General features: G+C 42.0%; 2 protein-coding genes across 4 annotated transcripts in view; both read left to right on the top strand.

Annotated features, from left to right (window-relative positions):
- Window positions 1–7,884, top strand: part of il23r (interleukin 23 receptor) — a 21,390-nt gene extending 13,506 nt beyond the window's left edge. For all 3 annotated transcript variants that reach the window (XM_015036122.1, XM_015036121.1, XM_015036120.1), the window contains exons 13-18: window positions 385–483; window positions 582–737; window positions 5,103–5,243; window positions 5,399–5,486; window positions 6,628–6,718; window positions 7,014–7,884. In XM_015036122.1, the coding sequence (XP_014891608.1) occupies window positions 385–483; window positions 582–737; window positions 5,103–5,243; window positions 5,399–5,486; window positions 6,628–6,718; window positions 7,014–7,616 (1,178 nt within the window). In that variant the 3' untranslated portion in view covers window positions 7,617–7,884. The remainder of the gene's footprint in view (window positions 1–384; window positions 484–581; window positions 738–5,102; window positions 5,244–5,398; window positions 5,487–6,627; window positions 6,719–7,013) is intronic.
- Window positions 7,885–10,452: 2,568 nt separating this feature from the next.
- On the top strand, window positions 10,453–21,677 carry il12rb2 (interleukin 12 receptor, beta 2a). The gene is made up of 16 exons (XM_015036119.1): window positions 10,453–10,628; window positions 10,898–11,027; window positions 12,341–12,607; window positions 13,021–13,144; window positions 13,238–13,407; window positions 13,645–13,790; window positions 14,798–14,942; window positions 16,289–16,359; window positions 17,751–17,955; window positions 18,061–18,237; window positions 19,142–19,243; window positions 19,368–19,514; window positions 19,925–20,056; window positions 20,284–20,380; window positions 20,582–20,669; window positions 20,763–21,677. The coding sequence occupies exons 2-16, from the start codon at window positions 10,964–10,966 to the stop codon at window positions 21,222–21,224; spliced, it is 2,397 nt and encodes a 798-aa protein (XP_014891605.1). The 5' UTR covers window positions 10,453–10,628; window positions 10,898–10,963; the 3' UTR covers window positions 21,225–21,677.
- Window positions 21,678–23,534: the final 1,857 nt, after the last annotated feature.

Genomic DNA, 23,534 nt, shown 5'->3' with positions numbered 1-23,534 from the left:
TATATATGTATATATATATATATATGTGTGTGTGTGTGTGTGTGTGTGTGTGTGTGTTTCTGTCATTTCTTAATCTTCACAACATTACCTCTCCCTATCATTAAAATTATGCTGTTGTTTTTCGTTGTGGTGTGCCACCGTAAGACATCTAACCGGCTTTTCGAGAACTTTCTAGCATAAATCAGCAGATCACAGTGTGGCTTTTAAAAGTGGTCAAACAGCGCCCTCGTGTGGCCGATGTTCGGTATAATTATTTTTCGGTCCTTTTGCCTCAATCACACCGTATAGAAAGCACAATATGTCACACCCACAAGACAGAAATAGTGACGTAAGCTACCTGCTTTCAGAATACAGAGCAGGTTTCATCCTCACACTCTGTTTCAGGTTTGATGGCGGGTGTGAGGTACAACGTGTCTTTGTATGCTGTGACCACCAGAGGCGTCAGTGCTCCAACATCCACACCGATCTACTCCAGAGAACAGAGTAAAGCAGACAGCTTTTCTGCTTTTTTTTATTTTTTATTTTTTTACAGTCTGCACCAACCATTCTCTCATTATTGTGTCCATGCTTGTTTGCTTCAGAGCCACTTTCAGCTCCAGTGCTCCATGTTCTGACCCGTGAGGCCAGACGGATCCTGGTCCGGTGGGACGAGCTGCCCCAGGACCAACAGAGAGGCTTCATCTCAAAGTACACCATCTACTTGCAGACACTGGACTCCACCAGCACAGAACTCAACGGTGAGCGCTTAGGAAGAATATAAACGTACAAACAAACCCATCATGAGAGCTGGTCAAAGATTGTGGGAAGATTAAATAGAGAGAAATACAGGGCGATTCTGGAAGAAAAGTTGAGTAAAAGACTTGAGATTGGGGTTGAAGGTCACCTCAAACATACAGCCAGAGCTTTGGGTCAAAGCATATCCATGTGTTAAAATGGCCTAACCAAAGTCCCGACCTAAATCCAGCTGAGGCTCTGAGAAGATTTGAACATTTTCAATCCAATCTGACTGCGTCAGGGCTATTTTACAAAGAAGTGTAGGCAAAACCTGCAATTAGTAAATCTACAAGTATTGATTTACAAGACGCAAATACAAATCCAAGTTAGATTTCACTTGCGTCTTTGGAAAAGAAATATGAAAACAATGGCCTTTTTGTTTAACTTTACACTATTTTCTGTCACATTAATGTTGACTTAAACGCTCTGATGTTTATCGACTGTAACAGGATCAAATGTGCAGAGATGCAAAGGGCTTGAACATTTTTGGAAGCTGCTGCAGCTCACGCTTTTATTTACAGCATCAGTAAATCCTCCACTAAGAAATGTCATGTTCATATTTAAATATATCAACGATTTTGACCACCTGATTTGCTCTAATTTGCCATGAATACCAACTCATTAAAGCCACTGAAGCTTCATATACAAAATTCACTCCATCATTTCTCGTTTTGATCAAATATAACGTTGCATCCCCTGTGTTTTAAAAGTGTTGCATCATCCACACTGGACTTGATCTTTTTGAAACCATATAGCTCTAACAAACCTCTCCTTTGAGCTTGTTCAACATGGCGCTCTTGCATGTTGATCCGTGCTTCTTTAAGAATCTTATAACCACAAGTCTTTTCTTCCTTCCTTCCTTAATTTTGCTATGTGTTTGTTTCATCCAGCCTTTCTGTTTACAGTATAAAGAACAAGCAGTAACCTAGTATACTGTAGATTCCTTGATTATTTACAGATTGTCTGAACAGGATAATGTTCTGATGAGTTATTTTGATTCAATGACTTCCTCTATGCTCTGTCATCAAGTCTCTGTATAGACCTGAGACTTCCTCTCACATGTCTACACGGCAGGTTTTTTCATCTGTTCGGTTTACCGTCGGCTGCGTGTTTGTAAGTCTTCTTGATCTCTCGCGTCCTTTATTTTCAATGTTGCCTCTTTGCTTTCCAAAGCAGACATCTTGTTTTGTAGCATTAAAAATGCAGAAGCTTTCAACGGGATTCCTGCAAGGCTGTCAAGTTGAAAACATTTCCAGACTCAATTTTCAGAGTAGTCAGACCTTTTTTTTACTATTATTTCATCATACACCCTAATTTTCTTTTTTTTTTAAACTCATCCAGACCTGAAATACTGAAATCAAATACTATACTTTTCTATCCTGGGTTTTCATGGCCAAGCAGCTGCATCCATATTCTACCTGACTAAACGCCAATCGTCATGTAAGGCGTACCAGTCGATTCTAGAGCAGAGTGGTAATGGCGATCCAATGGATGAGTGTGGGTTTAGCTGTTTCCAGGGTAACGTCACTTGCTTCACTGCATTGTCTCAGGTGTGAAGATTTGAGGTAAGCAGGGTGATTGTCAGCTTTTTCAGGAATTGGTCTTGGCCCCTGTAGTTCCAGTGAAAGGAGATCTTAATGCTTCAACATGCCTTGACATTCATTTGGCGTGAATTAAAGCGGAGACTGCAAGCTAAGACATCTCATCCAACATCAGTGTCTGACCCCACAAATGCGATTCTGGAACAAAAGGTCAAAAAATGACCAAAAACACATAAAAGTGGGAGAGAAAGCACATGAGGGCCGGCATATAAAACCCTGGTGATTACAAATAAGTCTTTAAATCAAATTCACATCTGTATGAATACTTGTGGCAATATAGTGTAAGTTAATGATTATTGTCAAGTGCTCTGCATGACCAGACTTCTAGTGGGAGCTACAAGATTATGCAATTAAAGTATGAAGAAAATAATGCATACATTATTAAGGTATCATACTCTAGCGTAGCATAGTAGAAGCAGTAGTTTATTGTACTAAAATTGGAAATTGAAAGGATAAACAAATGGCTAAAATGTTGTAATGAAGGCAGATCTTTAAATACATACTAAGGATTTTGAGCATGTATAAACCACTGCTATACTTTATGCTGCAGTCTGGAGAAAGTCACTTAATGACTTTGAGGAAAATAAAATCCTTTTTCCAAAACAACAGCAACAACTTGATCACATCTGACCTTGAAATTAAGTGGAGCCTCTCATTCACAATAAAGCTTGATGTTGATTTGAAAGTGTGGAAGGAAACACAACTTTGCAGTGAGTTTCCTGTTCTTGCTCATCACCGCTTCAGCCTGCTCTGGCCCTCCTGTCACACCAACTTTTTTGTGCGTGTCGTGTGTGTGTGTGTGTGTGTGTGTACTTCACCTTGGTCTAAAGCAAAGGCAAACTCTAACACCTGTGTGTGCACAGGTGTGGTAAATTATACATGCAGCAGTATGCGTGTGTTTTGTCTCGGCACAAACCACACTTACATAATGGAAAGCGTGCAAGTGGCAATCCATTGATATTCCCCTCCCTCGAAGTTTCAGTGCATCAGCAGGGTATTTTTCGCTCAGGCTTCCCGTAACGAAAAGAAATTCAGACGTTGAGCTCAAATTGTTATTTCTCTGTTATTGCTAATCACTAGTCCAAAGAGCAAAAAAAACAAAAAACAAAAAAAAAAACCACACACACATATAACAACCTAACATCAAAGCCAGCATCTGCTCACAAAAACAACAAAACGATCCAGTGTTTTTGACATTTGAAGGAGATGTTCAGTAGTCAAGGAACTGGAGCCAAACATGAGTTGATGCCACTTTAGCAGCATCTTTAGAGGTTTCTCGAACTCGTTCTGACCGCTAAACAGGAAGCCGTGTGGCTTCATGCACATGTGTTAGAAGAGGCTGTTACCAGCTAGCCTGCCTTTACTGCTATTTGTAGAACCTGACTATGAGAGCTCCTCAGAGCTTGCACCTTTTCCTCTTTCTAAAGTGTCATGTGCTCACTGACTGATCTGTGTTGTCTTTTTCACTGTTAGTCTGGTTGAGGGTTTTTGCACAAAATGATTCTGCTATTTATCTGCTTCTGAATGTCATTTGCAGGTTTTTCTTTTGCCCGGTTTATTTTACCTTGTACATGTGCAAAGAAACTTTTAAATGGCGTCATTATGCACACATTGATTGGTTTCTGCATCCAGGCATGGGGCATGATGGTTAGTTACAACAAATGCATTATCATATCTATTCAGGTTAACTGTTACTTTTGCTTTTTTTTTTTTTTTTGTCTTCAAATGCAATAAAGCAAAGTTTCAAGAAGTTAGCATTTCTTTTTTTGGACTTCCAAGTTGCATCCAGCTCTTAAAGGTGTAAGAACAGAAACTGGTTTAGTCAGTATGCAGAACCGTGCAGCTTCCTCAGCCTACAGTCTGTGGGTCAGTATTGACTGCAAATGTTCATCTCTCCTACACTTCATGTGAGTTTCAGAATGAGTCTCTGACGTCAAACAGAATACACTCAGTAGCAGAGGGTAAATACTATACCGACTGCTGACTTTGCCGTGCAAAAAGTATTTATGTATTTTCAACTTTTGTAGATTTTGTCATGCAAAAAACACTTATTGCCATAGCTACAGCCGTGAGTCTGTAGCTATGGGGCTTTGTTCGTCTAGAAAACAGAACATTTGCCTGTTCTATTGACAAAGCAGCTTAGTGAGTTTGCATAAGAGCATCTGTGAGACTAAATTTCTAATTTGACTTTGACTGGTCCATGAGTAACCTATGCCAGAGGTGTCCAGAGTTGTCCTGCATGTTTTTGTTCTCTGCCTGATCCAACACATCTGAATCAAGCGATGGTTCATTAGGAGGCCTCTGCAGAACATCGAGAGAGAGCTGAAACATGCACGGCACCGGCCCTTGAAGACCGACTGTGGACACCCCTAATCTATGCTCTCTCATCTAACCCTAAGTTTGCAAACAATGTATCATTTTCCTTTCCCTTTGTGTCAATTTTGGACTGTTTCAAGATGGCATGCAGCACAATGCAAAAGCCTGTGAGTTGAATACTCCTCAAACGCTCCACGTCAATATTCTCAAGGCTGATACACACGTTGCACCACTGGGCATATCAAGCAGCAACCAGGGCTGACTTTCAGTTCGAAAAGCTCTGCTCTAGACTGAGCTGTTTTTTGTGGCTAACTGCAGTGGTTTAAGTTGAGCAATCAAGCAAGAAACTCTTTAGATTCTGCAGGGTCAGGGGGGGGAAAAAAAAGCTAACTGTTGTTTTCTTCTGCACAGTGACAGTGTCTGGATCTGGCCAAAGACAGATGTGGCTGGACTGTCCAGAAGGAACGTTGTCCCTTCAGCTGACCGCATCAAACTCAGCAGGAGAAGGGCCTCGAGGGAGACAGACCTTATCTCAGCCTCCAGCTCCAGCTGGTCAATACATTTTCTCCATCTTAAGTCACAAAACATCACTATATATGAAACTTTTACATGTGTATAGTCTTAATTTCACCTGATCAGTATGAAAAAATAAGGTTCTGAGTCCAGGATTCATCCAAATAATGACTTTCTCTTCGTATCTCTTGCAGTGGGGCTGGTGATTGTGATCGTGTTCATCATTACGATCTCCATAGCAATTATGACCAACCTGATGTGCTGGAGCTGTGTGAGGAAACGGTAATTTTTACTAAAAGCGCTACCTCTTCCACAGAAAGCCTCGGTCGTTTTACTAGCAAAACTCGTGAGCCAGCATCGTTTCTTTTTCTTCGGCTCGTTGTCCTGCAGCTGGAACGTTCATAAGTTTTGTTTTACGAGTAAAAGGGATGGAGGTCCCTGTGGTTAATTTTTAGTGAAAAACCACACCACAACATGAGTAAAAACCCACTTGGTTGTTGTGAACAGAAACCTAAACCTCATTTTGATGTTGCTATTTGGCTATCTGCATCGTTAGTCATGACATTAGCATCTATGTGCGTTTCCTTGCACAAGCGTCGGTTCCACTTGCACTTTTAACCACACATCGTCACGTCACAACCACAAACCTCCGTCTGTTTTAATGGGATTTCATGAATTTAAACCGACACAAAATATTAGGTCCACATAATCGCAATGAAAAGCGCATTCTTGTGGATTCTTGTTTTTTTTGTAAATGGTTCCAATCTCGGTCAGATTGGAAGGACAGCATAATGCAAATATTGTTTTTAAATGCACAGATTCTCGATAGGCTTATGGTATGACCTTTAACTAGGACATTCTAACATGTGAACAAGCCTCGAGCTGAACTGCAACACAGGACAGATGAGCATGCATACGCACATGATCAAGACCTAAAGGCAACTTAGAGTGGCTGTTTCAGCTAACATGCACGGTTTTGGACTGAAGTACCCACCGAGAATCCACGTACGCGCAGGGAGAACATGAAAACGCCATGCAGAAAGAACCCAGAACCTTCTCACAGCAAGACAACAGTGATCTCTGCAGCTCCTTCAGCGCCACCAGGAGCCTTTTTTATTTAAGGGTTTCTTATTTAAGGCGTTTTTTATTTAAGGGCCCAAAAGTGTTCAGATATTATTTGTACAAAATGCTGAAAGCATGCACGATTTGCTTCCTCTTCACAATTTTCCGCTGCGGTTCATGTCGACCTTTAAAATGAAATTCTAATGAAATACGATAGAATGTGACAAAATGTGAAAATGCTTGTGGTTTGAGCACTTTTTGCAATAATCTGTGTTTGTCTTTGTCAATTCAGACCAATAAAACAAAGTTATACAACTTTGTGTGTCCAAAAAAATGTATCTTAATTCTTCTTTTGTTGTAGGATCAAACAGAAATGTATAGCTTGGGGACCCGAGTGGCTCGTGCACAACTTGCCCAAACCAGGACACAGCAACGCCATCAGACTGCTGGAGGTAATCAACTCTTAATGTAGTTTTACCTACATTAAAAAAAAGAGTGAGTAAAAAAAGAATGGCTTCTGTCCAAAACAACTACAACAGCTGCAAATTCGTGCCATTTTAGGATGGTTCTAATATTAAACCTGTGGAAACATCGCTACAGGAAGTGAAACCATTGCTAATGGTCTCTTTTGCTCTTCTAGATCTAAATGAACAAAAAATGTGCATTTGTCCAACAAACATGTTTGCCTTGTAGTGATAACTCAATATTTTTTCTGCTGGTTAATTCCTACTGTGTTCTTTTCTTTAGGATGACAGAAGTGAGCGTCTCTTCTCCTCCATCGACAGTGACCCGACACTTTCCCCGATCCTCGTGGTCTCCCAGGAGGAGAGGGACGAGGCGTACCCCACAATCCACGTTGAAGAGTCCCCGGACGGAGCCGAGCAGGCGAAGTCGCTCCACAGAACCGTTCTGGTTGAACACACCGGCTACAAGCCGCAGATTGCTGCGCTGGTCCCGCTTGACAAGGAGATCAGGGCTGCAAGGGAGGAGCAACGGGAAGATCCAGAAATTGCAGAGGAAGACAGGCTTTTGCTTGGATTTGAAGGATTTCTGGGAGGCTTCCTGTCCGACATGGATCGCTCTAGTTCGTCTCATCGGGTCACTCTCGGCTCCACCGGGGATCTTTTGTGGCCTAAGACTGTTGAAACGTCTGTCTGGAAAGGAGTCTGCTTGCAAGAGATGACCAGACCAGAGGAAGACACGGAGAACAATGTTTCCTCTCTGGATTTGCAGCAGGATCAGAGAGAGGCTCTCGAATCGGACGATACCTGCTCCTCTCCGTTTTCAGCTCGCACCTTCCTGAACGGTGGCTACTTCCCGCAGGTGGCTTCCCTTGACGTTGACACTTGACACGCCAAGGTGGCAGCGATGTTGGTGGGACAAGAACTGCACTTTTAAGGCTAATTTTGAGAAAGCATTACAAAAGCACACATTTTAATCATCGCACCAATAAACCCCCCGTGTCGTGGTTGCTGATTGTATTTAAGTGTCATTTTTACCGTGGAAGCGAGTGTGTAAGAGGTTTTAATGGCTTTACTCTCAGGTGAGAGTCTGCTGATCTTTGTGGATGGATGTTCTGTGCTACCTGTCTGAATAAATGAACAAAGATGTTGATTGAATTTGAAACTTTATTCCCCTAAATTCAAATACGGTTCAGTGATGTAAAAATATGTTGACCTCCCTTCGTGATTTCCTGTTTTTGCATGCTTGCCACAGTTAAGTTTTTTCAGAACATCAAACCAATTTCAATGTTAGTCAAAGATAACACAAGACGTCCATTATTAAGGGTAGATATAAATCAAGCCTACATGGCCGTGTGTGAAAAAGTGATTGCCTCCTAAACTTGGTTGCACCACGTTTAGCTAAAACAACTACAAGCTTTTCCGATAACTTGCAGTGAGTCTTTTACAGCTGTGGAGGAATTTTCAGCCACTCGTCTTTGCAGATTTGTTCTAATTCGGTCGTATTGGAGAGGTTTCCAGCATAAACTTTTCAAGGTCGTTCCGCAGCCTCTCAATACGACTTTGACTAGGCAACTCCACAGACTCAATTTAGTTTTTCTTCAGCCTTCAGAGGAGGAACTTTTCAGGTGTGTTTTGAATCATTTTTCTGCTGCAGAACCCAAGTTCGTTTCATTTTGAGGTCAGGAACAGACGGCCGGATGTTCTCCTTCAGGATGTTTAGGTAGACGGCAGTATTCATCGTTCCGTTTATCACAGCGAGTCTTCCAGCTCCACGTTTTACCATTCGTACGATGTCCTTTATCTGAAATGCTGTGTTAGTTTTACGCCAGATGTAACGAGATGCACAACTTCCAAAGAGTTAAACTTTTGTCTCATCGGTCCACAGAATGTTTTCCCAGAAGTCTTGAAAATCATGAAGATGTGTTCAGGAAAAACTAAGATGAGCCTTGCAGGCAGTGGTTTTAGTCTTGGAACTCTACCAAGACAATCTCTTATGGTGGAGGCATGACCTTTGACCTTAACTAAAGCAAGTGAGGCCTGCAGTTCTTTGGATGTTGTTGTGGGGTCTTTTGTGACCTTTTTGGATGAGTCATTGATGCGCTTTTGGGGTAATTTTGTTCAGCCAGAGACTCCTAGGAAGGTTTACCACTGTTGCATTTTTTTTAAACCATTTCTGGATAACAGTTCTCACTGTTGTTCGCTGGAGAACCAAAGCTTTGGAGTCCCAAAGCTTTAGGAACAACTTTGTAACTTTCCCAAACTGGTAAATCTCAATTGATTTCTCTGAATCTCACCATGATGTCTAGTTTTGCAGGATCTTTTGGCATCCTTCACTTTGTCAGGCAGGTCGCATTTAACTGAGGTGCTGATTGAGAACAGGTGTGGCAGCAATTAGGTCCGTTTGACTAGAGAGACAATGAACTCTGGTGTGATAAACCACAGCTAAGTAACGGTGCAGAAAATCACTTTTTCACACAGTGCTATGTAGGTTAGGATTTTTTTTTCCACCCATAGCAATGAGCATCTTCATTTAAAAACTACATTTTGTGTTTACTTTTCTTTGGTTAACATTTCAATGTATTTGATGTTGATGTCCTCTTAACTTACATGTGAAAAACATGCATGAAATTAACTTCACTTTGTGTTGTCTTCTAGCGTCAGCTAATAACATCAATATTATTAATTTAGCACCACAAAAAGTGATCTGCATCCTGCAGCAACCGTAACAGTTTGATATTTTGAAGCACGTGTCATACGTTGCTCTACATTAGCGTTTGGACAGCACCCACTCTGTTTCACTGTCACTTTTACACTGGGGTGTGACCTCTGTGTGTGTGTGTGTGTGTGTGTGTGTGTGTGTCCCCTGGTGGCCCCTGTGTTTAGTGATCAATGAAGTGGCACAGAGAGAGAAATTATTTCAAAACACACTCAGGTAGAAGTCAGTTGGGACTTCCCCCCCTCCCCGTGGCTCATGGCTAATACGGTGACGGGTCCCTGAACCTTCAGTCCTACTCAAACAAGCACCACTTGCAGCACTGTACACGTTTTTATCTCTTCCTGAGAGTCGTCTCAGTTCCTCCTCACATTTTCACCAGGGTAACCGACAAATGGAGTCCGCACACTTCACTCCATGTAGAAGATTGATCCCTGATCTTGCTTTTCAATTGACCTCAGGTTCTGAAGTACTGTTGTGTAGCTGTGGTGCAGATTTTGAGGGAAAGTCCCAGACTGCACCACATGGGCATGTGTTTGTGAAAGCCACAGACATGGGCTAGGTGGAAAATGTGAGAACGCAGGTTTGATACACTGAAAAAATGTTAAGTAAATAGAAATGCTAAGAAAGAATGTGAACCACTTTAGCTGCCTGAATAACTCGCAGAAATACACGCAGTGTATCAGATCATAAAACAAAAATGTTAACAATTTAGTAATAATTATTTCAGTAAATACTACAAAAACGTGAATAAAACGATAGAGTAGAAGCAAAAACTGGAGTTTTCAAATGACTATTTAACTTATTAAAAGTTGAAAGTTAAACTATCCAAAAATGTGGAGAAAAAAAATCCCTCTAAATCTCTAAATATCTAGTTAACTGTGGAGGAACACCAGCCCATTCCTATTTGCGGAATAGTTTTATGAATTGTTGTCGATGTTCAGGCTGGGTGTGCTCAGAGTGTGTCGTCACTGATGAACTGTGACACACACACACACACACACACACACACACACTGCATTTGGCTGAAGTTCGTCACTTCAGCAGAGGCAGCGCGCAGTCTCCCCGCGGTGAAGCCGCTCTGAGTGAAGAAGATGCGTGGAAACAGAAGCGATCACGGATAAAAACCTCAACCCGCTCAGAGAGGCGCTGAACGTGGCCGGGACGCTGGGATGCGAGTCGCTGGTGAGTTTTAGGGACGGATCCCACCCCTCCGTTTATCGCTCCCTTCTTTTAACATAACACTGTCGCTGTATTTATGATTCAACATAAATCATAAGTACACAATTAGAATGTAATCCTTTCAAATCTAAGTGGTTTCCATAACTTTAATTTCCCTCAAATGTTTAGAATCATTCGTGCCATAAATAACTTTGTGCGCCGTTTTTTTTTTTAATTTTATTTATTTTTATTTTTTTTAATTTTTGTTCTCTTTTCTGCTATGTGTTTTTAAGAGGAACTAACAGCATTGGCGGCGATGTGAGACTCATATATGCCGTTTCTGGTGACTTACGTCGACGATGTTCCTCTCATGGTCTGTTACGGTCGTCGCGGTTGCCTTGCTGGTCGTGCAGCAGTGCGCAGGTAAACCCCATATACTCATGGTTAACATAACATAACTGTCTGGGGCGTCTCATCTCAATAAATTAAAAAAAATAATAATATATATATATATATTACACTTATCTAAAACGTTCTCTTAAAGTTATGGTTCAAACTTTTACATTTGTAATTTGAGTTTTAATGTAGAAAGATTGTGGCCTCCTCAGTCCTCATTGGGGAAGATTGCTGAGCTACCTTTTAGACAGCTATTGACACTTCCACAAGGAGGCCAAGCCACAAAAGGTCATTGTGAATGAAAGATGTCTGTTACTATTGATGGAAAGTTTAGTGGCAGAAGAAAAAAAATGGTACAGAAAAAACAGGGAAAATCACCGTAAACGGAAATTGCATCAATCCCATCTAGTTTGAGAGGTACTCTATGTTTGGAGTCAGAGTTGAGGCACATTTCATACACACACACAAACACCCTGGGACTTGGTGCCTTGCACAGGGGCACATCAATATGTGACTGAAGGAAGACAGACTTTCCCAATTTCAAGACAACTGCTCTATTAACACCACCAAACACAGACGCATCGATGACGTGCAGGAAATTGTCACGCTTCTTGCGTTAGGTCACTCCAGAACAAGATGTGAAATATTGTTGCATGGGCTAAGTGGATTTTTCTTTTCTAAATAAAGTAAATTTAGCATTTCATTTAAAAATCAAGAACCCCAAAGTGTGGCAAGAGAGAGCGGAGAGAAAGAAGTTACCAACTTCAGGTTTTTTTTGGGGTTTTTTTAAAATCTTTTTTTATTAAGTCCAGAATTAGCGCTGTCTATTGGGAAAATGTTGATCCCTTTCCTCTTCTGACGAGCTTCATGGAGATGCTGCTTTTATTTTCCAGCTGCACGTGACACTTTCCAGCACTGACAAAAGTACAAATACCTGCTTTCGAACAGCCTGGTATCACTGCGCAACGTAGACCAAAAACCCACCTGCCACTAGTCAAGAGGAAAGACGTGAAACTGTAGAGCCAGCAGCGCAGACGAGCTGAAAGCTGCCATCAGAGCGGTTTGGGCTTCCTGAGCAGAGCCTCAGGCCACTCCGCATTAATGCAGTAATTCATGCAAAAGAAACCCCGAGCACAGTCAATCAAAATGGAATCAAAGCCACTTTTCCAATCAAATTGTTGTTAATATCAATCTCTTTCTGTTGACATTCAAATTCCTTGAGATGCGCCTGTGAGGTAGAAGGTGAATATTTCGCCAGGGTTTTCCTGACATGTCCAAAACGTGGATGTGTGTCCATCCTCCAGAGTCCTCGGGGAAATAACGAGCCTTCCTGCTTCCAGGTGAGAAGACGTCCTGCGTGCTGTGGTCCAGCGCCGGAGCCGTGGTGCAGCGAGGCTCCGGCTTCGTGGTGTACTGCACCTTCTTCCCAGGATGTAAGACCCACCGGTCCATGTACATCGACGGGCGCACCAAACCCCCATACGAATGGCTCAACGACACAACCATATCCCTGAGGGTGGAGAACATTACGAAGGAGAGGACATACAGCTGCACGTCTGACTGCAACCCGCCGCTGGACGACTGTGGACTGGACATCACGGCTGGATGTACGTGGGACTTTTTATTTGGCTGAGATGAGTTTGCTTATGAAGCAGCTTTATTGCAGATGACACAACTGAGTTTGTTTCCTGTTTATACTGAATTTTGTTGGGAAGAACCGCAGAACATGTTCACATAAAGCTTTCCTGACCTAAACTGGGGTTAACTTTAGTAACCTGTAAAAAAAAAAAAAAAAAAAAGCTTGTTCTGCTTTCTCTTTGTTGCTTGGTGACTCGCAGTTCAGTAGGGTGGCTGTTTGTTTTCACACATGCAACCAGACGGTTTGATCAACGGAACATTGAAACAGAGAAAAATGATTCTATTAGTCATAAATTTGTGTGTTTTTTTTTTTTTAAAGACTGCATCCGGTTCTGTAAGAATGCATATTCACAAGCAATGTTTTGTCTCCTTTCCTGTCCAGACCCACCAGATAAGCCCAAAAACATCTCATGCACCTACAGGATCCTGAAAAATGACACCAGGAGAGTGAATTGCTCCTGGGACAGAGGAAGGGACACCTACCTCAACAACCGCTTCGTGGTGCGGTGAGCATGCGCTCTCTTCCCACGTTATTCTGCTTGTAAAAGTTAGAGCCGTGCAGATGCTTTTGAACTCAAACTTTGCTGTGTGGGCTGCAGGGTTGGAACTGCAAGTGGAAACCAAACAGGACTGGTGTGGAACGTGTCCGGCACATCTGCCAATTTCACTTTACCCAGATCTGTCCAGCTCATGTCGGTGCAGATTGAAGCCCACAACTCCCTGGGTTCTGAAAATTCCTCCATCGTCAGCTACAACCTCAGTGACATCGGTAAGACTTTGAACGCTTGTTGTTAAGGTTCGGCTCCACGCAGACGAATCACGCCGTGTACAGTCAAGAGAAATTCAAAGTCATTTTATTTCCAGAAATCGTTGACTTTTTGCAGCTGGTCACCAGCAATCGTTTCCAATCACTCATTCCTCAAACCCCTTTGTACCACAATCCTGTAAGTCTTGCTATTACTTTTTGATCGTAACACGTCCCATTACTTTGTTCTGATCCGAGCAGTGATGCCATCGACGCCCGTTGTTGATCAAGTCGAGTGCTCTTCCAGGAACTGCACCATCAAAGTGGAACAGCCTGTGAGGACTCCGCATCTGCAAATCCAATACTGTGAAAAGCAGCAATGCAACTGGACAACTTATCCAGACTCTGTAAGAAGTTTTAACTCCCCCCCTAACCCTTGACTCTCTGAAAAGCCTTCGGGGGGCTTTGAGTGAGGCGCAGAAATTGCAAAAGGCAATTTAAGGTCTTTGAACATGTTTGGCTGCTGAATGATCATCTTGCTCTGAGCTTCTGCTGATTCAGAGTTGGAGGCAGATATGAGTCTCTCGGTCGACGTGTGAAGAAGTGAATTCGAGATGACTCACCTGTCTCAGGAATAGGATGAAATTTTGACCTTTCAGGCTCCTTTGTGCGTTCTGTTCATCAATACAGGCCCATCAAAAGCACATTCAAGCCATTTCAGGCTTTTTTTTTTTTTGCATCAAGTAAAAAAACAAAAAAATTAAGAGATAAAAAGATGTGATAGTGATAGATCACCACAAAGTGGTGCATAATTATTCAGTGGGAGGAACTTTTTTTTTTATACTCAAAAATTGTTCATTTGTATTTTTCCACAACAGCTAAAGCTGCGAGTCTTTGGTGGTACGTTGCTATCAACTCAAGCTCAGTTAAACTGGATTGAGACCAGCCTTGCCAAAGATTGTCTATTTGACTTTGACTAGGCCATTCTAAAACATAAATGTACTTTCACATAACCAATTGCATTGCGGCTCTGGCTGTATCTCTGGAGTTATTGCCTTCCTGGAAGATGAACCTTCACCCCAACCTCAAGTATTTTCCACCCTCCAGTAGGATTTTATTTTCTCCAAGATTGCCGTGAACATCAACCCTGACCAGCTGTACCAGCATGATGCTGCCACTGCCATGTTTCAGTGTGCATTTTCAGGGTATAGATATTTTTTGTGGAATGGGTTTCAAAGTTCTCCAAAAGAAAAATCACAGGATGTTGTTTTACAATCTAACCCCGTTTTAAGGACTCCCTAAATTTCCTCCCAAAAAAAAAAAAAAAAAAAAAAAAAAAAGAAAAATGTTGAAATATCTTGCATCTGAACTCAAACAGCTGATCAGATACGTAGTGTGCATTGATCACCTGCAGGTTGGACTGACGACTTCATTCGAGGCCAAGCACATCCCCTCTTTGGAGCCGTGCAGTGTGTACAGTTTCAGAGTGCAGTCCAGATTCAGCACTGGCCTGTGGAGCCCGTGGAGCGCAGAAGTCTCCAGCGTGACTGAAGAAGAGGGTGAGTCTGAGGCCAATACTGACTTAAAGCTCCGCTCGTTCTGTCTGCAGGCTAATTAACCTCTCAGGGACTTTATCAATATAGGCCATCAGACAGTGCAGCAGTGCTTCCTAAAGTCTGGGTTTGTGAGGCAGCTATCAGATCACCACTCACTGATGCCATGAAGACGACGGCGACGACCAAAAGAGAAACCTTTTTTGCGTTTTATCTCGAGAACAAAACCGCCTGTGCAGATAAGGCGACCAGTGCGCCATATCCCTGCTGAGATTTTATTGAGTCGATTTGGGCAAATTTGGTTTTCACTCGCTCTTGCATCGGTTGAGAGTGAAGGAAGCCAGTGAAGAGGAAAGCTACGCCTTACAAGAAATGCAGGAGTGTATTTTGTAGTTCTGATGGTGTGAAGATATGGATATCTCTCTATAAAAATGCATGACCTATGAATAAGCAGTAGTGACAGGTCATCATTTTCCACTTACAGCAAGCGCTAAAGATGTTATCGAAAACATCAGCTGCACCGGTTTGTGCTGCCTTGCTTTTTTTATTGATGACGGGAAGGTCGTGTGCAGATTTTTACCTTGTGGGGCTCAGTTCATTTTGTTCTACATCGTTTTTTGTTTCGTTTTCCCCCTTGATTCTTCACTGCTAAGGCCAAAATTATTCATACCCCCAGGAGATTTATATATAGTTATTTTCACCAACTAAACTATTGTCTTATGGTTGGAAATAAGACAAAGCTCTCCCAAAACATCACTGAAAGTACAAAAGGCTCTGTTGTTAAAAAAAAAAAAAAATTCTCATTTTATCTATAGTCTATGTTCAAAATTACTTGCCCCCTTTATTCGCTGTTACAGAAATCATGCATGTCTTCGTTGGTATCTTTGACTGTTCATTCTTTGTGATGAGCTTTGAGGTCGGAAGGCCTCCTCATTTACAATCTGTCTTTTCTATGTGAACGCAGACAGCGCGGCTGAACATAACGCAGGGCGGAGGGGCGTCAAACACAGCTGCCAACTGCTGTCTGTGCAAAAATATCCCTTCCTGTTTTTGCTGCACAGTCAAACACCTGCTAAAAATAATTCATAATAAATTACCAGACTCAAGAGCAGATGTGCGATCCATGTTTTATTGTCATAAGCTGTAGATTTTGAAAGCATCAGACTGAAGGGTTTTTCAGTTTAATTAAAAAGACTTCTGAGCTTTTCGTCACCAACTAGTGAAACTTATCGAGGAATGTACGACAAAAGAACGTCTTGTAGGTTCATAAGTTTAAAGAGAAACATTTATTCAGTATCTATAAAAAAAAACAAAGATGTTAAAAAGTAACTTTTTAATGTTTGGTTTTAAAGCTCCTGCCCAACATCTGGATGTGTGGCTCGCTGCAGGCCCCGACTTCAGATCCATGAGAGTCTACTGGAACGTAAGTGTTGAAAACTACCTGTTTTCTAAATATGTTTTTTGATTATTATTATTAGTAGTAGTAGTAGTATTTTTGAAATAGTGTACATAAGTTATTGAACTCCTTAAAAAGTATAGTTTGCACAGATATAACTGAATGTAAGTTTGAACTGAACACTGGACGACAGCAGCTCGACAGGAAAAACTAAAAATCTCAGCCTAAGAAAGGAAGTTTGGTTGACCCAGTTCTGGGTATGACACATCTTTATCAAGGACAACAATTTGCTTTAGGCAGCGAAACACACACACATGCATAAAATTGCTCTTTAATGTTTTTCACTGCAAAGCCTTAAAAAAACTCCCATATCTTCTGAAACGTTTTTGCATTTTTTTTTTGTCACAACAACCAACTTTAATGCTGATTATTGAGATGAACAGAGAGAAATAAGCCAATACCAGGAAGTATGTCACTGTTTTCTATAAATTAAATAAATATAAAATATTGTGGCATACATGTATTTATCGCCCACAGAGTGAACAATTTTAGAACCACCTCAAAAGGTGGATACACATCTCTGCACACATTTCGGCTTACGTGGACATTCACTGATTGGAGAACCTTGACTTTATTCTAATTGGGTCAGCGAAGAGCAATGGTAATATTTCATCATTTTTCTAATAATGGTAAACTTCCACATTCAGATGTACGATATCGACACAAATTGCTTCCAGATACCAAAAAATATGTATTGAAAGCCACTGAAAACATTGAAATTTAACCTTAAAAATTGCCACCAATCTTAAGAGATTCATACACTTTCATATGAGTATTTGATTATTTTGGTTTTACTACTGCTACTTCATAAAACTTAAAACTCAGGGGGAAAAAAACATGTTCAGAAGCTGTGTACTTTCTGGATGAGGAGCCTGTTTCCACGTCAGACTTCACTGGAGCCTCATGAGTTTGAGGATTCTCACAACTCCATTGTTCTCGCACTGCTGCATGATCACGGTGTTGTTACCGTAGTAACATTTTCTTTCTGTTTCCCTGCTTTGTTCTGCACAGACTAAAGGTCAAACCTTGACCACATCTTGTGACATCCTCACACACAGAGAGAGAGAGATGAACACCCTTTTGCCAAATACAGTTAAAAAACACACACCTAGACTGTTTTAATGTCACACACACACACACACACACACACACCCACACACACTCAGGGGAAACTGAAACCTGACAGTAGACGCACCGCAGTTTCAGTTTACAAGAAAAAGAGGAGCTGAACAGAAATGATGTGTCTTACACACTCATCTTGCGGTTTGGCTGTAAATCCTTGGCGACAGTAATCACTCACCGAGGCAAAGAACGCATTCACCTGCAGAGCTAAAGTTAATGTTTTCCAAACGTTTCAGGAGTCCAGCATATCCGTCTGCAGAGGGAGCATCGTTCAGTACACCATCAGAGTGAACAGCAGCAACCTGACGGTCGTCACGAACGTCAGCGCAGACGTGAAGAACCACTCTGTCCCGTTCTGCTCCGACTGCGCAGTGACGGTGCAGGCAGTGAACTCTAAAGGCTCGTCGCCTCCTGCAACCATGACAACGCGTCACACAACAGGTAAAACCTTGTCTGATCTTCATCTGGTGGTTCTGAAACTGGAGCTTCACTTTTATCACATACATACGTGTGTGCGTGTTTGTGTGCGTGTATGTGTGTTTTTAGCCAAACCGATTCTTGACGTTCAAGTAACAGCGGAGAACCACACTGTCGCCATCTCCTGGAGAAAAGCTGAAACTGCACCCACCCACTACGTGGTGGAGTGGTACCCGGAGGGTCACGTGTTGGACGAGCTCAGATGGGCCAGACTGGACGGAAATGAAAACGTCGTCACCCTCACAGGTGAAAAGTTAGAGCCAAGTTGCAAAAGATCGTACCGGTTAGGTTCAGGCTGGATGTTTCCAGAATAGTTGAAATGCTTGACATAAGCCACAAAATTGTCAATGAACTTCGGGTCCAAAATGTTAATGTTAGCCTGCCTTCTCCTTTCCAAACCAGTTCTGATGTGTATCTGGAGTAAATGTCCTGTTGGCACACCCAGCTGATGTTTTCACCATCTACCTGTTGATTTGAATCAGCGGTGTCTTCTTTTGAGCTTGAAAAAGATTTTTTATTTTATCGTATCTGCTCGATAGTGAACTAAATGTGTAATAATTTAATGAAACAAACAAAAGAGACTTTTGCACAAGAAGGAAATCATTGCAGATCCAAACCATACAAAGAGTGTTGCTGTTAAAAAGAAAGGCTTGCTGTTTCCTAATTTTGGGAGGTTGGTCGTGGGCTATTTCTTTCGAGATTAAGATGAATGCTGAAGCCTGGTTAATTATTTAAATTATACATTTTCTTTCAACATTGCAGCCAAATGGTGCACAGAGTCATTCAAAAGGCCACAGACGGCCCCCGGGCCTCACTTTGGACAGCCCTGCTTTAAAGCAAACGTGAAATGTTGAAGACAGTCCCTTTTCTTCAATATTTCATTCTCTCTGTGCAACGCAGCGGTGCTGCTGGCAACAAAACAGGCCCTCAGAATGATGCTACCATAGCCATTCTTGACATTTGATATTTTCTCAGGTTTGAAAGTCTCAGCTTGACTCAACCAGCAATTTTTTGTGATGTTAGCCTGATTGTTGTTACTGTGCAGCCTTTTCACTCCATGTTGAGCTTCATATTCATATGTTTTTCTTAATAGATGCTAAGTATATATATATTTTTTTTTTTTTTTTTTTTTTTTTTTTTACATTTGCAGATATTAATCCATGGGAGTGCTATGAAGGAGCGGTGTATGTTTTCTACAACCAGAGCTCCGTCAGCAGGACCAGCTTTAAAGGGATCGCCACGTTGGAAGCAGGTAGGGCTTGACGGCGTAACTTCGACTAAGCTTAAGATCTTAGTCGAAATGGTCACACATATTTCATGTCGTGTAATTTTGACCTAATCGACATCGCTGTGCGGCTCTTCTGTGTCGCTTGCAGCTCCAGAAATTGGTCCGTCGGCCCAAGAAAAGGTGGAGAGAAACAAGGTGACGGTGTCTTGGACGCAGCTTCGCAGGGCGCAGCGCAGGGGATGCATCACAAAGTTCACCATCTACCTAGAGAACAGCCACGGAGTCCAGACGCGTTGTAAGAACAATTTAATTGTAAAGTCTCACTAAAGCAGTCGTGCTGCGTTGTGCCACTTTAATCGTTTTGCTTCACTTTAATGCTCACGACGAAAGCAGACGCAGCTATCCAGTAAACACTTGGCGTCTTGTTTTGCCATGTGAAGAGGATGTGGTTGGGGTTAAAAACACTGCGGTGCCAAAGCTCGTCAGAACGCTGCTGCCAGCCGTGTTAATTTAATAACCGCTTCCTATTCATGATTATTAGAATCTTAAGTCATTTTAACTTTTTTTTAAGTCCATCAGGCAGGGAAATGTTACTAAAATGAGATTCCAGCATTCAGCTGCAGAAAAACTGAAACAAAATGTTGGTTTTTGGCTGACAGACGCATGAATAGTTTCACGGTGAATGCCTCCTTTTGTCCCGACCAGACTCAGCAGAAGCATCGCAGACATCGTATCCCATCGAAGGTCTTCCTCCTGATTCCTACAGCTTGTGGATGAGCGCTTCGACCTCGAAAGGAGAAGGTCCTACCGGTCAGAAGATCAAGTTCTACATCGAGGGTAAGCAGATTTTCAACATTTACCGGCACCTCTTGCGAAGACGTGCAACACATTACGATAAATTCAGCTTTTATTCCATTAACATAGTCTTGCACTGAAAAGTTTGAGCATCTTCATATCTGCCATTTGCATCGTCTGATCGTTAAACTGGCTGTGCTGACAGCTGTGACTCTTCTTGCTGATTTGATTGGCGCGTGGTGTAACATGTCATCCTGCTGCTTTTGCAGAAGACGACCATCTCTCCACTGTGCTGATGTGTGTGTTCGTCACCGTGACGGTGCTGTTTACTCTGTTTCTGTGGAAGAGCTCAGTAGTAAAGCACAGGTATGTTTGTGATATGTTTTCCAGCCATTTTGTCAGCTCTAGGTTCATCCAAAGAGTTTCAATGAAACTCCAGTCAGCACTCTGGACAGGTCCCTCCAAAACCTTAAAATTAGCCGGATGTAGAGAATACTTTAAATCTAAATTGGGGGGGGGTGGGGTGGGGGATGATTAACTGCTGGTTAACAGTTTTCCATATCTCAGGTTCAAAGAGATTTTCCAGTGCCTGATGCCTGATGTTGTGCCAGACCCTGCAAACAGCAAGTGGGCAAAAGAGTGCACCAAAGAGAAGGTAAAAATGTAGCAAAACTTTAACGGATCAACCGCTGGTCAAACCCGCCACAGTTCCGATTTGACCCTCTTCGTCCTCCTTCTCTCCGTTCAGGGCAAGATGAACCTGCATCTCCCGTCTCACAACTCCAGTTTCACTGACCCAGAAGAAGAGACCATCCTGGTGGACGTGGAGGAGCTGTGCAGGCGGATGGGGGACTCCTCCTCGCCCAAGAGCGACCGCTTGGCGTTCCCTCCCGAGAGCGGCGAGGGCCAAGAGACCGAGCTGTCGGCCCTGCTCTATCCTCCTCTGACTACCTACATCAAAAGCCTCTCACACGACTCGGACAGCTCCGGCCACACGCAGACCTCCCTGGACACGAACACGACCATCGACTACATCTCGTCCCACGGGCAGGACAATCTGGACAACTACGACCAGGAGGACGAGGAGGAGTTTCCAGGGATGCAGTTTTTCCCCAGCCTCAGCATCCTCATGGAGCCCGTGGGGTTTGGAGGGAAGCTGACCTTGGACGCAGTGAAAATCGACTGCGGCGACTTCTTTCAGAACGTTTAGAGTGACCCGCCGAGCCTTTTCAAACTGAACTCTCAGCCGAGACGTGCATGAACTACCTCCTTTGCTTTTAGAAATCATGAAGAACTGTCTCTCTGCAAGCCAAGCTTCAGTTCAGCAGAAATCCTCTCAGGCATTACAATTGTTTTCCAATGGAACGTCTATGGACACACTAAGCAGAACTAAAAGAAAGAGACGAGGAATTTTACTAAGGTTTGATCTCTAAAAGGCAGATTTGACTTCTCTTCATAGGAGACGGTATCGTAACAGCATCATCGTCCACCATGAATTTTGGGATCTATACCTATTCTTCCTGTTACATGCGCAGATGTCTTCTATTTAAAAAAGTCCACGTTTTTTTTTTTTAAATACTGCTGTATATTAATTGCTGCGCTCTTCATTCTACCTCAATGTGGATGCAAATTTGATCAAATTAAAACCGAATCCTTTGTTTGATTTGTCTGACTAAAATGATTGTGAGCACAGTAAAACTTTTGAAGTTTTTAAGATTTTCATGCAGATTTCAGAGCTGAATATAACGCGCGCACACACACACACACACACACACACACACACTGCAAAAACACAAAGTACTCTAAATGTAGCTTCTAGTATAAATATCTTGGATACACTTGAAATAAAACAGAACTAAATCACAAGAAATACTGATAAAAAAAGTTAATTATTTCACTAATAGGTAATACTTTTCCATTACTATTAGGAATTATTGACTTCAAGAAAAAGCTCCCATATTGTACTGAAAAGTTACATGCAAGTTAGTTTCGTCATTATTTCAATTGTATTTAAGATATTTGCACTAGAAAGCCAGACCAAAACTTTTTGGTATGATTTTTGTAATGTAAAAAAGCAGAGTTTCACATCAACATAAAAACGTGTATTTGGGCAACTTAGGTCAGTTTGACCAAAACCGTTTGAGTCATGATGACATCCTTCTTAATAGACAAAGACTCCAGTTTGTTTGCCCCTATACTCGCAAAAGTACAGTAAAAGTAAAACTAGAATGGAAAACTGCTTTGTTTTTACAATGCATCAGTGCTCTCTGTTAGAAGTTAATGTGCCACATCCACACTTCATTATGATCCCTTCAGGCCTAGTTTACTACTTATGACGGCAGCTTGACAATGCAACATGTCGCTGAGACACAAACTTCCCACGTTTCCCACTGGGAAAAAAAAAAAAAGTGACACAACCCGAGGAAGCGGTTCTACTCAATGGACTTGACTTCATCACTTCTCCACAAGAAATACCTGTTCAGGCGCTTTTTACTACAACTGAGTCAGCCACAAGGAACAGCAGCAGAGCAGAAGAAGAACAACTTTATTACAACTCTGTCCAGGTCTAAACTTCCTCAGCCTAAGCTCAGATTGTAGAAAAGGAAAGTACCAGTCTTCAAAATACTGTGCGTAATGCAGCCAAATCAAATCACGTGTCGGCATTTTGGGGGTTTTAAGTGACAACGACCCAAACATGTAGGTTCAGTGACTCATGTGGCTCATTCTTGTGAGTGTAACTTACAGGCGTGATGTTTCCAACCCATGTTTAGAACTGAAACAGGTTTTTGAATGGAAGGTGAAACATCTTAAAATAAGACATGAAGTGAAGCTGTCAAATCCCCCACGCCCTCCTAAATCACGATATTACTGAGAACAGAACTGGGATGTGACATAACTAGCACGTTGCTGGAAAAACTGGCTTGTAAAAGTGTAGCATTCTGACGCTTGTCCTCAATTAAATAATGTTTCTCACTGCCCCTGTAAAAGAGCTGACAGGGGCAGTTGCCCAGGGCTTCAGTTTTTTGGAGGCCCCAAAGACATTTTTTTGTGTGTAATGAATGCAAAAAAAAAAATAATAATCTTATATGGGGTTACATATTATAAGAATTCCATAAAACTTACAAACGTATAGGCCTACATCAAGTGAAATGTATTAAAATTTGGGGATTTCTATTAACATAAACAATAAAATATTTGAAAATTAAGAAGATAGTCATTTTTTGGGGGACAACAACATGGAGCTAGTGACCAGGCAGACTTATTAAACCTCCCGTGCACCAATTCATGTCTAGGATTACATATTACTGCGTTGTAATTTTCATTAGTAGAAGAAAGCTTCTTCTACTAGCCCCTCCCCCCCAAAACTGGTTCCAGCCCAGGGGCCCCAGGTAGGCGCCGCATTTAAAACTGATCTGAGCAAAAACAGCGAAAGTTTTGATAGCTTGAGTTGAAGACGCTGGACAAATACCATGTAGATATTTCACTTTCTTCTTCCAACATGCCAGAGGTGCTTGTAACA

Source organism: Poecilia latipinna, unplaced genomic scaffold (assembly GCF_001443285.1).
Source record: "Poecilia latipinna isolate Pla-1442-1.1 unplaced genomic scaffold, P_latipinna-1.0 Scaffold357, whole genome shotgun sequence".
Classification (NCBI taxonomy): Eukaryota; Metazoa; Chordata; class Actinopteri; order Cyprinodontiformes; family Poeciliidae; genus Poecilia; species Poecilia latipinna.
The sequence above is the reverse complement of the archived record's forward strand: the minus strand, read 5'-3'. Positions and strand labels throughout refer to the sequence as shown.